Below are 16,596 nucleotides of genomic sequence, written 5' to 3' on the forward strand. Positions count from 1 at the left end.
CAGTAATAATATCATTTTTTTCAAAATAATTATAGTTATACTGTAGGTGATGGAAGTAGTAATAAAGTTAATATTATTATAAATAGATTTTTCAGAATAAGAGAAAAAAGATGCAAATAAAAAAGTTAAGAAATAAAATATAACTTTGCAACCTTACATTTGAATTACAAATACCAGTAAGAACTCAGGATCTTTTACTCATTAAAGAAAAAAAACTTATGAGGTGCGTGGGTGGCTCAGTCAGTTAAGTGACCGACTCTTGATTTCGATTCTTGATTTCGGCTCTGGTCATTATCTCAGGGTCCTGAGATCAAGCCCCACGTCTGGCTCCACACTCAGTGCAGAATCTGCCTGTCCCTCTCCCTCCCCCTCTGTCCCTCCCTGTGCTTGTCTGCTCTCTCTCTCTCCAAAATAAATAAATCTTTTAAAAAAGACTTCCTAACTGTCCACTGGAATGGCCTATAAGCCTATAAATTATTGTGATAACACAATAGCTATTTATACCAGATTGTGATCTCTAAATACCATTTCCCATTAAAAGGAACTCCACAGAGAAATGGCTGATGCCAGGTAGAGAGTGTAAAATGTACAAAATAAGCCTAGATTAACTTATTGTGCCAGAAAGCAAGGATATTATCAAAGACTACCTGGATCATGTCAAAGTACAACAGCCATCCTAAAGGGATTCTCACTAACCTAAAAGAGAGCAATATATATCTCTTCAAATTGGTGTCTTCACTTTCTTTGGTTAAATACCTAGAAGCAGAATTGCAGAATTGTATGGTGGTAGTTCGATTTTTAGTTTTCTGAGGAACCTCCATAGTGGCTGTACCAATTTACATTCCCACTAACAGTGTATGAGGGTTCCCTATTCTCCACATTCTTGCCAGCACTAGGAAGAGATATACACACCCCTATGTTCACAGCAGCATTATTTACAATACCCAAGATATGGAAGCAACCTAAGTGTCCATCAATAGATAGATAAAGAAGGTGCGATGTGTATATATATGCGCGTGTGTACATACTTACATACATATACATACACACACACACACACACACATATACGTACAATAGAACATTACTCAGCCATAAAAAAGAATGAAATCATGCCATTTGTGACAACATCGAAGGACCTAGAGGGCATTACGCTCAGTGAAATTAAGTCAGATGGACAAATTCTGTATGATCTCACTCTTACATGTGGAATCTAAAAAACAAAACAACCAAGCAGACAAAACAAAACAGAAGCAAACTCAAATACAAGAAACAAACTGGTGTTTATCAGAGCGGAGAGGAATTGGGGATGCGTGAAATAGGTGAAGGGGATTAAGAGGTACAAACTTCCAGTTAATAAAATAAGCCATGGGGATGTAATATACAGCATAGGGACTATAGTCAGTAACATTGTAATAACTTTGTACGGTGACAGATGGTGACTAGACTTACTGTGGAGATCATTTTGTAATGTTCAAAAACACTGAATCTCTATGAATGTATGCATAAGACTAATAGGATATGGCATGTCAATTATACTTCAATAAAAATTAAAATAAATAAAAAGGGACAATTTGCACTGAAAAGAATGGCTGAAATGGAGTGAACAACATCAAATATATAAAAATTACGATATCATCAAATAAATAACCACAACTTACTGGTCACCACTGGAAGTTGCTAGGGCATCAACTCACTTCTTTGAAAACTTATAAACTGGGAAAAATCAAGCATTCATCCTGCCAAACTATATTTCAGGGTAACCAAAGAGATGATACGGGAAAGTTTTCCTTTATTAAAAAAATCATTCCTAGCTAATAAATCAGAAGTAAGGTTTTTTGTTTTTGTTTTGTTTTGTTTAAAATCACTCTTTGAATCACCTAATGAAATACTAGAGTTAGGCAAGAATCATGATGGGTTACAAAAATCACTGGGTGTAAGGCTGATGGAGAACTTTACAATAAAGGTATCAGACTAAGGCTACCTGAACCCACTGATCAATTCTGACATAAAAAGAGGGGCAATCAGTCACTGTGCACCTCCATTCAAACTTTTTAACTGCATAAAAATTAATGGGATTCTTTAAAACATTTTCTTGCTTGGTATGAATTTTTATACAATCTTTACCGAAAGTATAATGGTAAACGTTTTTTATTTTTTATATATTTCTATGTTTAATAAGGAAAATTCACATATTCATAAAGAATTTTAATTCTATTTCAATATGTAACTGTTTCTCAAAAACAGTTTTAATTGACTTTAATCTCTCAGTAATACTTACTGCGAATTCACCTCTTCTACTAATTGCGTAAGCTTTCTCCAGGGATTATACTCAGAATCAATGCTATAAAGCCGCATGTGCAAGGCTAATACATGGAACAGTTGATCTAAATAAATTGAAGAAAAGGTAATTAGAAAGTTCACACACTTCTTCCAGGACAAAATTCAGACAAAATTTCTAGCTAATTCATGTGGAAATATTTCCCATCCTCATAATTATAATTCACCAAGTTTAAGTATCAACTACTTCATGCTCTCTTTTAAGGTAAACACTGAAATATATATCCAAAAAACTTCTACTGGAATCTGGACTATTCTTATGCTCAATATTAATACTGGAATGGTTTGTTTTCCTCATCTCCTGTCACAGACCTACTTTTCCTTGGCTTTATGCATCAGACTTGACAATTGGCACTTCTCACTCCTATGGTTGTCCCTAACAAAGATTTACTATTATCAATACCCTAACCTGAGTAATACTGACAATGACATCCACATAAATTGCTGTTAGATGAAATTATTTACATAGTATTTTCCCCTAAATCCTCTTTAGACTGAATTGTGACTTCATTATCTTTTGATTCAACATGAGGAAAAAACTGAAATAACAGTATTACTTAGCACAGCTATTCTAGCTGTTTCCATTCTTCAGTCTAAACCTTAACAATAATCTATGAGTGTTAGCTTTAAACAAAATTCTGCTCATGAGATTTGGGGGGAAAAAAGCCTTTTCTTTGAAACCATTCAGAAGAAAACCCTAAATTTTGCTTTCATATCACATGTCCTTTTTTGGCGGTAAAAATGACAAGGAATGGATTAGATTTTTCTGCCACAAATACTCAAAAACATGTGTGACTAAAAAGTCATTTTTTAGAAAATCAGATAATACTTTCTGACATATGACTGAAATTAATTCTTAAAGCCAGACAGAAAAAAAGCCAAATAACACAAGCATACTGTTGTCACTTATTCTCTAAATTAAAATAACCCAAAATGAAACAAGATTTTGTTTCTCTCAGCAACGACTTAGAAACCAACTATATTTTAGATTAATTTAAGATCCACCAATATGATTCTTGGGGGGGTGTAGTAGTAGTAGGGGTAATAGTAGTAGTAGTTGTGGTTTTGGGAAGCTATTTTAAGACATATGAGAGCTATAGGATGAACAAAGTAAATGTTCTACTCTGTGGGGCAGGTAGAGGAAATGGGAGGGGGGCAAGGGAACTGAATCTTAACACTCTTAATACCTGTAAGTTTCATCCTGATCTCTCTAAAACAAACAGAAGAATGTAAATACCTTAACCTGCTTCGCCTCATGTCTATAGGTCAATGTATAGCATAAATCCTCTCTTAAAATTTCTTCATCCTATTAATACCCACATTAGCTGAGTATTTGTTACATGCCAGGCACTATTTTGAAATCATTTAACATAGATTATCTCAATTACTTTTCACAAAAATTCTACTTTGTTATCCCCAGTTATAAGACCAGTTAAGTTTCCCAAATTTCCAGTTTTTCCAGTAAACTGGTTCAACTAATAACACTGACAACAGGGATGTTTTCAGCAGAGAAATAAAATGATGAAAGATATATTGGTCATTTTATTTCAATTCAATTACACATAAGAGATCGTTTTTACCAAGTACATAATTTATAATAAAAGTGTCTAAAAACCTGAAAGTGTTAAAAAAAAAAAAAAACCTAAATTCCTCTAGCAGAAAAATATTAACTCAAATTGAAAGGTGTGGAGTTTTACAGTTTTTTTTATATGTGTTAGCTAAATCAAAGAGCTGTTTTTAACTACTTTGGAAACTTAAGTATGTACTATATGTTGGCTAATTAAATTTAAATTAAAAAAAATTTTTTTAAAGAGCTGTTTTTAATATTTCAAGATGAAAGTCAGTTATCAGGAAGTTTATCTGATTTAATCAAAAGCATAGGAGTTGCAATTTTACTAACTAGTTTTGCACTGAAACTATGGTGGCATAGAAATAATGCTGCAATCCATCTATTTTCCTAACCTTTACCATAATTAAAGAAATACATATGCTGAAGGAAACTTTTTCATCTCTTCTATTCCCTCATTTCTGCAGATGAGGAAATAGGCCCAGAGAAAGGAAGAACCTTGCCAGATCACCCTAGTACCTATGGAAAAGCTAAGAATAGAATTCAAGATTTTGCTACTTCCTTGTTATTTCTACCACTCTGGTTCTCCCTAGGGTTTTTATGATTAAAAGAAAAATGCAAAATTCCTTTTCTAACACAAATATACCCCTTTCCATTCCTATGAAAAACTGATACTGTAACTCTGAGGCATCTCCTAAAGCTATTAATATAATATATAACAAGAGTCTTTGGTATTGACTTTAAAGCTGAAGACTTATCTAATGAGGTACACCTACCTTTGAAAAACAATGCTAGAAACTGCAAATAACTTCAGTAGGAAACAGAGAACTGGCCAAATAACAATCAACACCTTTCACTATTCATTGTATTTTTCAAAATTTAGTCTGAGGGCTTTCAATAATAAACTCTCATTTAGCAGCAAAAAGATCTCTTAGACTAAAACAAATATTGACAGTAGTAGATGTAGGATAAGGAGAAGCTATGATCATAATCAAAAAGTTAAAAACTGAAACTAATGGGAAAACATTTTTAAGTTTTATTAAGTAATCTCTACACCCCATGTGGGGCTCAAACTCAGGACCCCAAGATCAAGAGTTGCATGCCCTTCCAACTGAGCCAGCCAGGCACCCCAATGGGAAAACATTTTAAACACCAAACATTTGTATGATATTTTAAAAGTTGAAAAATAATTACATCAAGAAATCATATCATTAAAATCTTGAATAACAACAGTAAAAAGAATAGATAACTTCTTTTCTGGAACAACATGTTTTACAGTTCTAAAGTTAGACCCACATTTATAAAAGCATTCTGGAAATGAGAAACACCATTAAATTTATTTAGAGGTGTGCTACGATTTCAACATACGTATACTAGGCACCACTGTCTAGTAGGAGCCAGTAAGTCCTAGATTTGAATCCAAGTTCTGTACTGATCATGTGTCCTTGGACAAAAGACCTTAGTTTTATTATCTGTAAAATGGGAATAATACCACCTTTCTAGCCTGTTATAGGAATCGCATATATGTGTAGTATGTAGATAGGTGTGCTTACATACATGTATACACATATGTGTTTTGCAAGAATAAATTCCAAATAATAAATTTAATACTTATAAACTTGAGGGGCGCCTGGGTGGCTCAGTCGTTAAGCGTCTGCCTTCAGCTCAGGTCATGATCCCAGGGTCCTGGGATGGAGCCCCGCATCAGGCTCCCCGCTCGGCGGGAAGCCTGCTTCTCCCTCTCCCCTCCCCCTGCTTGTGTTCCCTCTCTGGCTGTGTCTCTCTCTGTCAAATAAATAAATAAAATCTTTAAAAAAAAAATACTTATAAACTTGAGATACTACAATTAAAATTAGAAATTATGGCATTACAAACATCAGGTCTCCACATAAAACTACCACTCCACAAAAAATATTAATATATACTTTTAAGTCTCTTCTCTTCTCTCTGTTCCCCTGAACTTTTGGTACTACTCATTCCTGATTCCCCCCCAGTTCTTTCTCAGTTACTTTTACATATTCTTCTTCCTCTGTTAAACCCTAAAAGGTAGCATTCTCCACAAGAAAAGGAAAAGGAACCCTTCTTAGTTCTCCTTCCCTCTCATTCTGCCCATACTACTTCACCAAATTCAATTTCCATGTCTACTTACAAGTTTACAATTCACAAATTTCTCTAGCTCTTCAATGTTCAACAGGCACCACAAAATCAATATATCCAAAAATAAACTGATTATATAGCCCAATGTTATCTGGGCTGCAATGTTCAGTTCCTCGTATAATCCCTATTTAGGGGAATGACATCACTGCCCCTGCAAACACCAACACCAAAACAAAAACAAACAAAAAAACTCGGGGACTCAATCCCACATTCTTGCCCTCCATAGCCAACTGATTACCAATCCTATTGGTTCTACCTCCTATGATCCATCCTCTTCTGCTTCACTCCACCGCTACATCATTTCTCAACTGGATTACTCAACAGAGTGCTCATTCAGCTTCATGCCTTTTGTTTCACTCTCTCCCGATCCCTGTAAACAATAAGTCTATCATATTATCTCATAACTGGTTGGTGAACCACTGAAGGGATAGGTTTTGAAAGCCCTTCATGAGATAACCCCTATCTTTTATTTCTTAACCTCCTTTCTTTTTCTTCCCTTTCCTTTCCAAGTATTCCACAGTGTGTCATGTTGTCTCATTCTGTCTCTGCAAGCTGTTCTCTCAGCCCAGAATAGTACATTCTTGTTCTCCAGGCAAACTTGATTCATCTTTCAAGAGCTAGTTCAAGTGCTCCTCTGTAAAGTTTTCTCTAATACCATAACTGAGACAGATGTAATCATCCCTTGCTTTATACATTCTCTATACCTTGAGTTAACTCTATTTTATCACTCTTATATAGTCCAGTAATTATTTTCACATGTTTTTCTCTCCCATTATTGGTAAGATCCCTGAAGAAGAAAATTGTGTCCCTTCTTCTTTGTACTTCGTAGGCTAGCACAGTGCTTGGCATATAATAGGATTTTGTTTAAGTATGCTGAATATTGCATGAATAAATCAACAGTCCTATGAAAAAAATCATACAATATAAGCATAAAATTCACGAAGGATTTATACTCTTCCTTTTTTGTCATGACACACTGGCTCAGTAACCAAGAAGTAGGCCAATTAAGCAGCCCTAATTTTATTGCCCCAAAGAGACTGACCTCTCAACTCTAACTACTAGAGCAGTGCTTGACCTACTTGCTCTTACCGTTTTCTTCCCCACACTGGTTGCTCTGACAACTCACATGGGACAAAGAATTCTATTTTCTGCAATACCAAATCAAATTCTTTCTAACTGTGACAAGTCTAAAGTATTATAATGTGTTTAATCACAAGACAGACATGTCCTTACTAAAACAGAAACACCACTGAAAGACTGGTTTGTCCTTAAAACAAACAAACAAAAAACCCTATGATTTAATTATAAGAACTCTTAGCTGAAACAAAAAGGTAAGCTTTAACAATCCCTTCTATCTTTATCAATATTAAAATAACCAGTAATCTAAAACTGGTAGATTATTTCTTAGTAGAACTCATATCATTAAGACAGAAGTATATGTTAAAGAGTTGTCCTAAAAACTTTTATAAATTGGTTCCATGTTAAATTGTACCACTGTTAAAATTTATCTATAGTAAACTTAACTGAGCCTGCATTTCAGGCCATTCAAGATTTTAGTCCTATCAGTGCAGTTATCACTGATTAAGTAATTGTCAATGAAAAAAATCTCAATTAGCCAAATGACTCTCTGAACTACCATGGGGGAAAAACAATCTCAATTTCTCTGTAACTCATCAATCAAAGTAAGGAAATGGTTCTAACCAATTTATCCAAGGTGAATATACTAGGTGTGAATATACGCCTCTCACAGCTGAGTCAGCTAACCCTGGTTCATCTACACACTCCTGAGAAATTAGCTGCAGAAAGATGGGAGATGGCTCCTCAAATGAAGTCTGGGAACAACTCTAAGAAGGGAAAATCTGCAGCTCTGGTTCCCAAGAAACAGGAGGTTCATGCCATCGGGTGACAGGAGCTGACTCATCTTGCCCCATCCTACTCCTCACCACTCCATGGAAGGTAGGGCAGGGAATAAACTGTCAGTCATGGTAGGAACTTTGAAGGGTGAAGAAAAAATTTATTTTTTTTTTATTTTTTTTTATTTTTTTATGAAGAAAAAATTTAGTAATAATAAAATAATATATATAAAATACTTCAGTTTCATATATAAACTATATGTTAGTATGTGTGTATATATATACTTTGAGTTTTATCTATTACTATTTGATCTTTAAGTTAACCGTGATAGATACGTTATTAGATAGCACATCTATGATCATCCCCATTTTCACAATAAGGTAAAAAATTAGGTGACTTTCCTAAAATCCAAAAGATAACAAACATGACTAGAATCCAGATCTAACTCCAACCCAGTGCTCCTTCCAGCACTGTATCCTATGTTGCTTCTAGCCAATAAAGGCACAGACAAGTTTAGGGATAAAGTAGCAGAGCTTTGCTTACTTAGGTGAGGTTTTAGTCCCCCATGTGAGTATGGGAAAATGTGAAAGGAAAAAGCTATCTTTAGTACCTTCCTGCTTTCCATGCTGCGTTCCTTTCCTGCCTCCTGGAGTTCCTGTGTCTCCATTCCCAGGCACACTGTGCCATCATTCTCTGGTGACCTCAAGTATCATAGCATTAGTATTAATTTCATGGAACTGTTTTCCTTCTACTTTTAAGGTTTAAATGGCAGCCTCCTGCTTCACGTTTACAACACTGCTTGAAACAATATGAGGAGAGGCACAAATCTGCTTCCACACATAGGTAGTACAGGAAAGGTAAAGAAAACATTGGTTCTTAAGAATCCCAATTTCCTCCTTATCAAAAAGGGCACACTCCATGAATTCAGGTCTAATTTGAGCACCTCATTTAAACTGAGGGGCAGGAGTTCTAATCATACTGCAGAAGAAAGGAGCCGCCCTTCCCTAAGCCTAGCAAGATCTGAGGGCCCCTATGCCCCCTACACCCTGATAGTGGAAATTATTATCTGTGGTACCTAGTTCCTGGAATACACAAATCATAAATTCAGGAAGGCTTGACTACCTGGCCACAAAACATAGAACCTTCAGAATGACTTTAAATAATAAAGCCACTCCTTTTAGCTGAAATTTTCAAGCCACACTCTTATCCCTCTAACCCAGGCCTCCCCAAATTAACAAAGTATTTTGTTCCCAATAGATAAACTATATCAATCTTTGCTAATAAATCCCATTCTGATCACCTCATCTCATCCCTGTACAGGTCAACAGAACATTTGTTAAGCCCTTAAAAAAAAAAAAAAACTGAGCTAAAAATTAACTTTTATCTTGCTTCTGGTCTCCTTACCCACATATCCATGCCCGAATTTGATAAAGGTAGTGCTGAAGTACTAGAAATAGTAACATCAAGATTTATAATGTATGAAGACTTGACATACATTATGAAATTGTGTTCTTACAACAATCTTCTGGTTGGGTACAACGAGGAAGAGAATCCATGAGGTAAAATAGCTTGCTCCCAAATCATCTGCCTATTCATAAATAGAATCAGGAGGCAATTGCATATTTTTTATATTAATTTATGCATTTTGACTGTTATAATGATTTGGTGGCCAAATTTTCCTCTTGTTATGGGGTAACAAAAAGAATAGAACAAAAGTTGTGATTCAACCTATTTGTAGAATTCATAATTTTTAAATCTTAAGAAGAGACCCTAATAAGCTATAGACATCAGAATTTACCACTGTTAAAGAACAAGGTCAGACTACTTAGGAGGAATTTTGCAATCTTAATCAACAATATCTTTATGCAGTCTTACAGTAGGATGAAATTAACATTAAATAATTCTTCTAACTCTGAATTCAACAAAAGTTCATTCTTTGAGCAATTAAAATTATTTTAAGTTGCCTGTACACACCAAAGCTCGACTGCTTTCTATGAATAACAAAACACATGCATCATTTCTTGATGAGATCAGAAATTGTATCAAAATTACTCACCACATGCATCATTTCTTGATGAGATCATAAATTGTATCAAAATTAAGTTAGAGCCCCCCCCAATGAAAATGTCAAAGCAAAGGTCTGCCATAACCTCTCTTGACTAAAGTTTAATTTTTGATCTCTCTATAAAATCAGGAAATTCATTTGTGATGTGAACTGTGGCTTCTTAAACTATAGTAATATATAGAAAGCCTTAGACCCAAAGATATGGAAAGATGTTTATCAAAAGATAGATATTTTTAAAAAACTATCCCCAATATTAATTTATCAAATGACACCTCTTCCTTCCACTCCTATTCTAGCCACTGGTTTCAACAATTTCTACTTGAGAAATTGTTGTGCTATTAATTTCACTGGAATCTATGGAGCTCCATATCTACTTTTGAATTACTTGAAGAAATTAATTTTAATAAAACATTTTTTTTAAATTTTACTATGTTATGTTAGTCACCATACAATGCATCATTAGTTTTTGATGTGGTGATCCATGATCCACTGTCATCATATAACACCCAGTGCTCCATGCAGTACGTGCCCTCCTTAATACCCATCACCGGGCTAACCCATCCCCACACCCCCCTCCCCTCTAAAACCCTCAGTTTGTGTCTCAGAGTCCATAATCTCTCATGGTTCATCTCTCCCTCCGATTCCCCCCCTTCATTTTTCATTCTTCTTAATAAAAAGTTATGCCTTCAATTTTTGCATCTGCTTTGTCCTACATCTATTGTTAACAAAATTGGTGGTATTTATCAGTGTATATATCAATTTGCAATAAAAATCCTAAATTCACTTATCTTTCATAGTCTTGTTCAAATGCCATGTCCACCAAAAGCGTTACTGATTTTACCAGCTCAATATGATCTCAAACAAGGGGGAACCAGCCAGCAAACTGGTGAAAAATAAAAGAAAACTCAACTGGTATCCAAGGAAGAAGGAATCAGGGCTTGAGAAAATTTCTGAAGGAGTGGCCCAAAACAAAAATTGGAATCTTAGTGAAAAGTTAACAAAAGAAAATAGATAAAATAATAGAAGTGTTAGCAGGCAGAGCCTGGAAAGATCCCAAGGGAATAGTATATAGTAAGATGTCTTTGACTAAAGCCCAGAGGTAAAAGTTCTTAAACGTTCTGTATCCTTTGGGATACTCACAAGCAAGGGATATGTCTTACATAACTAAATTTAGAGTCAGAATAGCTGGGTTCAAGTGCAAGCTCTGATATTTTCCAGCTGTATGACTTGGCAAGGCAATCACTCTGAATTTCAGTTTCCTTTCCGATGAAAAAGTGGTAACACCTATTTCACAAGGTCATTCTAAAGACTAAATAATTTATGTGAAAGCATTCACAAACTTTAAAACTACAAATGTTAGGTATTATTAAAATACCATACTATGCTGCTTTGTTAATTAATTTTGCTCATTTTTACCTTGGAAAATTTCCCAGATACATATTTAAGAATGAGCATTTATTATAATTGGGTACTGGTCATTTTACCTCAATACTTAAAAAATTTGGATATGCAAGTGCTGAATGGCACTGTCCCACTACAATTTTATTTCTCAGTATAAATTTGGCCAGTAATATTTTTCTGCTTTCGTTGTTATAGAAAAAGCAATCTTCTCCTGCTCTCAACTGTGTGTGTGTGTGTGTGTGTTCTCGTCCATAATTATCTATTGGGCATTATTCAAGCCGCTCCAGACAAAACTTAAATATTTTCTTGACTAATCTTCAGTTTTATCAAGAAGTTGTAATGGGACACTGTTCAAAAGTGTAAGTTCCATATCATTTGCTTAATTAGTGGAACATTTTCTTACTCTTTCCCCAAAATATTATGGAAAAAAAAAACTTTAAAAATGAAGATATTTAAAAGGTAACAAAGAGCAATAAACAGAAATGGGAAAATACTGACTTATGAGGAGTCTCTAAAAAAAGAATTTTTAGTAATACCATTAAAGTTCGACTGGAAGATGAAAAAATGAAATATTTGATCTAAGGTCCTAAGACACACCATCAATTTAAGTTCTGGTGTTCAACAAATCAGGTCTGAGTTACGCTTGTGTAAATAACAAATACATTAAGTTTATACACTTGCAAAACAGTGGGGCTTTATATAAACATAAATATATTCTACATTAGGATAAATAATGCATAAGCAATTAATAATAAATCATATGGAAACTAAAAATAAAAACCATCATGTTGTACAACCTAAATATATACAATTGAATACAATATAATTTGCCAATCATACTTCAATGAAGTTTGGGGGGGAGGACTAACATAAATCATAAGAAAAAAAGAAAACTGAAAACAGTACTAAATTTAGATTTAGGATGATCTTCATCAGGATCTTTTCTATACTGGCACATTATGATTGCTTATTCATGAAAGGGGAAATAAAAAATGAAAGTGGAAGTAACTATCAATTTAATAATTTAAATTAAAATTAAGGATGATAATTGAAGTGGTTGCTGCTAGAATTTTACACTACTATTTTTAAGATTCTGAATAAATTTGTTATTTACAAGTCTCTGGATATATTTAAGTACCTCAGAGGGGGAAAAAAATGAAGTAGAGCTTTTGAACATAAGACTGAAATTCCTTTACTAAATACTTTCTAATATAACAGTTTCTGGAATATTATTAGCCAATGCCAAACAACAATTAAGAATAAATTAACAAGAAAAGGTAATTCAAATAAGTGAATTTACAGTCTTTGCTAATTCAGTCTAGAAGCTAAAACTCCTATGTATCAACAACTTCTCCTTTAAAACATAATACTAAAGCACCGGGTATAAGTAGGGTTTAAGTATATACAAAAGTGAGTAAATCCTAAATATTCAATAAAAAATAACTTCCAACTTACATTTCTAGGAATCAAGTGATAACCCAAAAAAATATCAAAATCTAATACAACTAGTAAGAATTTTAAAAGTAACTCAGTTGAAATTTCACATAAGTTTGTATCGTGACATTAAAAATTCCAGGAGAGGCATTTGGGTGGCTCAGTCAGTTAAGTACCTGATTCCTGATCCCAGCTCAGGTCTCTATCTCGTGGTCATGAGTTCAAGCCCCATGTTGGGCTCCATGCTGGGCATGGACCCTACTTAAAAATTAATTAAAATCAAATAAATAATTTAAGATGTTTTTGATCGGTCCTTTGCTTTGAAATCATCCCCGAAACACATATATATCTTTTCACAATAATACACATATATTTTTGGGGGCACCTGAGTGGCTCAGTCAGTTAAGCATCTGCCTTCAGCTCAGGTCATGATCCCAGGGTCCTGGGATGGAGCCCCATATCAGGCTCCTTGCTCAGCAGGGAGCCTGCTTCTCCCTCCCCTACCTGCTCGTGCTCTATCTCTGTCTCTCTCGCTCTCAAATAAATAAATAAAATCTTTTAAAAAAATACACATATATTTTTTAAAAACCTATGTGTTGATAATTTTTAATAACTACTACTATTTTTAGCATTTAAGAAAATATATTCATTTTTCAAAATAATATATTATGTATTTTAAACCATTTTTATTTTCTGTATCGATCATGTTAGGTAATATTTTAATTCCAGTGATTTGGGACCAATAATTAGCTGTCCTTCACTTTAAGTAGCATTACCCCTAGTATTCACATTAATTCTCTAAAAAATGACTAAATAGTGATAGCATCAAAACCATATTCATGAAGAATCTACATTAAGTTCCAAATGACACTTCTCTCAAACTTACCCTTACAAAAAAGTATTGAAGAATCATGTTCATTTTACAATATAAACTATATTCATAAATAAAAGCAAACATCCATAATTTTAATACATTTTAATGTCCACATTAAAATACAGTACAAATGCCTTCATTAATTAACAGCAGCACTGTATATTATAGGAATCTGTAGGCAACACAAATTATTTTTATATAAAGATTTTCTTTAATTTAGACAATGTAAAAATTCTTTTAAGAAATTTAAGTTTGAAGGTAATTTTTTATAGCCAAGGATACCACACTGTTTAATTCTGAGCCAATGTAAATCTGATCTATGGGTATGGCATTTATTTACTGAGTAATCATAGTATAGAAAGAGCTAAATATTCATATGATTCTTTTAAGTACAAGATTAGCCATTTAAAGCATATAATCACTATTAAAACTGATTATATGTAACATAGAAAGAATCTGAAAATACATCAAAAGACCACTTTGCCTGTACAGGCTTTCAAAAATGACATAATTTAAAATGTTTTTAAAATAAAAATGTTTTTGGGGCGCCTGGGTGGCTCAGTTGGTTAAGCGACTGCCTTTGGCTCAGGTCATGGTCCTGGAGTCCCGGGATCGAGTCCCGCATCGGGCTCCCTGCTCGGCGGGGAGTCTGCTTCTCCCTCTGACCCTCCTCCCTCTCATACTCTCTGTCTCTCATTCTCTGTCTCACAAAAAAAAAAAAATCTTAAAATAAAAATGTTTTTAAATTTACACTGTTTACTACTTACTTAAGCAAGATCTTTTGCCAGCTGTGCTTGCACCACCTGAACACAAATTGCCTCCCCGATGAATTAATTCAAGTTCCAAATTGGTTCTGTAAGTAAAGCATCAAAATATATCTCAATTAGGCTGAAGCAATACTTTTTAATTTGTTTTACTGATATGTCTGAATTAACCTAAATAATAAAGTTGAAGAACTTCATGAATAGTTTATGGAATATCCATAATAATATTTTATCTGATATTTAGAAATAAAAAGGGAAACAGTTTATCTATCCTTATATGTTCATATATATAACCTGCAAAACTGCACACATCATGATGTAACGGCTGCAAAACCCCAAATGTTGGCAAATACTAAAAACTGGGCCTTAGGGAAAACAACAGCAACACATTTCATAAACCTGCACATAAATCTGATGAAAGAGCTTGTACCCAACTGTTAGTGACTGAGTGGATACTGTCATCTAAAACATGAGGGCATACCAACTTTTCTATCAGAGAAATGGTTATCACTCACTGGAGCTTAGATGGTATCTAGACATCAGTATTAAACAAAATCACTAACATCAAAGTAGCTAAGAACAACACATATAATTAACAGGAGACTCTTCTTGGACTTCTAAAATTACAGTTTATTAAAGTACACTGTAACTACTGGCACTGCTAAACATCAAAAAAGTTCATACAGATCTGAAATTCTAATATATTTAGCAATTATTAGCTTACAGATTAGTAATAATTAGTAAATTGACATTTTAAAAAGCAAATTGTTGCAGAATCTAAAGATTTACTCAAAAACAATACAGTAAAATAGCCAGTGAATTTTGCCAGAATAAATGAAATTTCTGAATGATAAAATGCGTGTATTTTTACTTCAACAGTATTAATAAACTTAAACACACCTTTATTTGCCCCTACTAAAACTGAATAAACTAATTTATATCCAAGATATGCATTTGACACTAACAGTGAGATAGCCCGTCTCACAAAAAAAAAAAAAAAAAAAGGCAAAATTTCAAGCTTACTCTGCAAATGAATTCAAGGAAGAAGGAAGAATATGATCCTATTTTACTTAAAACAAAACAGTTTGAACTGGTTTGGGTTGTACTTTTAACACAAAATGTTTTGAAACATTATTTTCATATATTTACTTACAAATGCAAACTGTTAACAAAATTAATATTCTTAAATCTGTACATTTGCCACCCATTTTTAAAGGAATGCTTTAATCCTCTCTACTGGTGTGGGGGAAAAGCAATTTAACATTGATAATGTTCCTGCTCAGAACTCCATCTGGTTGCTGCTGATAAGGGCATCTGTGTGACAAGGGAATTTTCCACCCTTCAGGTGATTTGCATTGCTCACTGAACTTCTAAAAACCTACCAGCAAGGAAGCAGGGACAAGGATTTCATATTAGTGGACAGAAAGCGAGCGGAGACCAGCATGTGTTCCTTCATCAGGGGAATATAAATGAGATCAATATATTTTGTTTTCACAAATCTTCTGTTGCCTAATCTGTAGAAAAAAATTAACGGCTATATTCTCTTATAAAAACTAAGATTTCCTAGATTGTACTTTTAAAAGAGCTAACCAGAAACATGATCAATTCTTACAAACGAAGGTCAGAACCAGAATGTCAACTTTTATTTTAGCACAGTTTGCAAAAATATTCATTAAAATATAAATACAAGAACAATTCTGTTTATTCAATCATCAAATAAAATACTTTAAAGGATGACAAACATGTTACCAGGAATCTGATTCTAAAGAATACTTGGAAGAAAACTACTAAATCTAATTAATTGTTTCAGATTATGGTTAGAAAATCTCCTGAAAAACATTCTTTCTGACATTAAAAAAGAAAGAAAAAAAAAAAAACCCTACCTATTCAAAGGGTTAGTATCATGTAATAATCTAGGACTTTAAAAATCAATATGTCAGAGACCCTAACCCTCAGTTTTTCCTTATTTTATTTACATCAAAATTGGCCCTTTGAGACTTGTTAGAGAAACGAACATACAAACGTGTCACACACCCCATGTTTGATCTTCCTTCACTCTTGAAAATCTCAACACAATATTCTGTTTCTGCCCTCCTGAATGGATGATATAAAAATAAAGATTGTTCTCGAGAAAAGTAGAC

At 33.8% G+C, this 16,596-nt stretch overlaps 1 protein-coding gene across 9 annotated transcripts in view; it reads right to left on the reverse strand.

The window, feature by feature from the left end:
* UBR3 (ubiquitin protein ligase E3 component n-recognin 3) overlaps window positions 1-16,596 on the reverse strand; it is a 230,448-nt gene that overhangs the window by 59,660 nt on the left and 154,192 nt on the right. For 7 of the 9 annotated variants that reach the window (XM_081814231.1, XM_081814223.1, XM_081814224.1 and 4 more), the window contains 2 exons: window positions 14,459-14,544; window positions 2,281-2,386 (listed from right to left, as the gene is read on the reverse strand). In XM_081814231.1, the coding sequence (XP_081670357.1) occupies window positions 2,281-2,386; window positions 14,459-14,544 (192 nt within the window). Of the gene's footprint in view, window positions 1-2,280; window positions 2,387-9,752; window positions 10,866-14,458; window positions 14,545-15,837; window positions 15,970-16,596 lie in introns of those variants that run through there. The other 2 variants (XM_081814230.1, XM_081814229.1) reach the window with 2 other exon arrangements.

This window comes from Leptonychotes weddellii, chromosome 3 (assembly GCF_054177405.1).
Source record: "Leptonychotes weddellii isolate Sample4059 chromosome 3, ASM5417740v2, whole genome shotgun sequence".
In the NCBI taxonomy this organism is placed as follows: domain Eukaryota; kingdom Metazoa; phylum Chordata; class Mammalia; order Carnivora; family Phocidae; genus Leptonychotes; species Leptonychotes weddellii.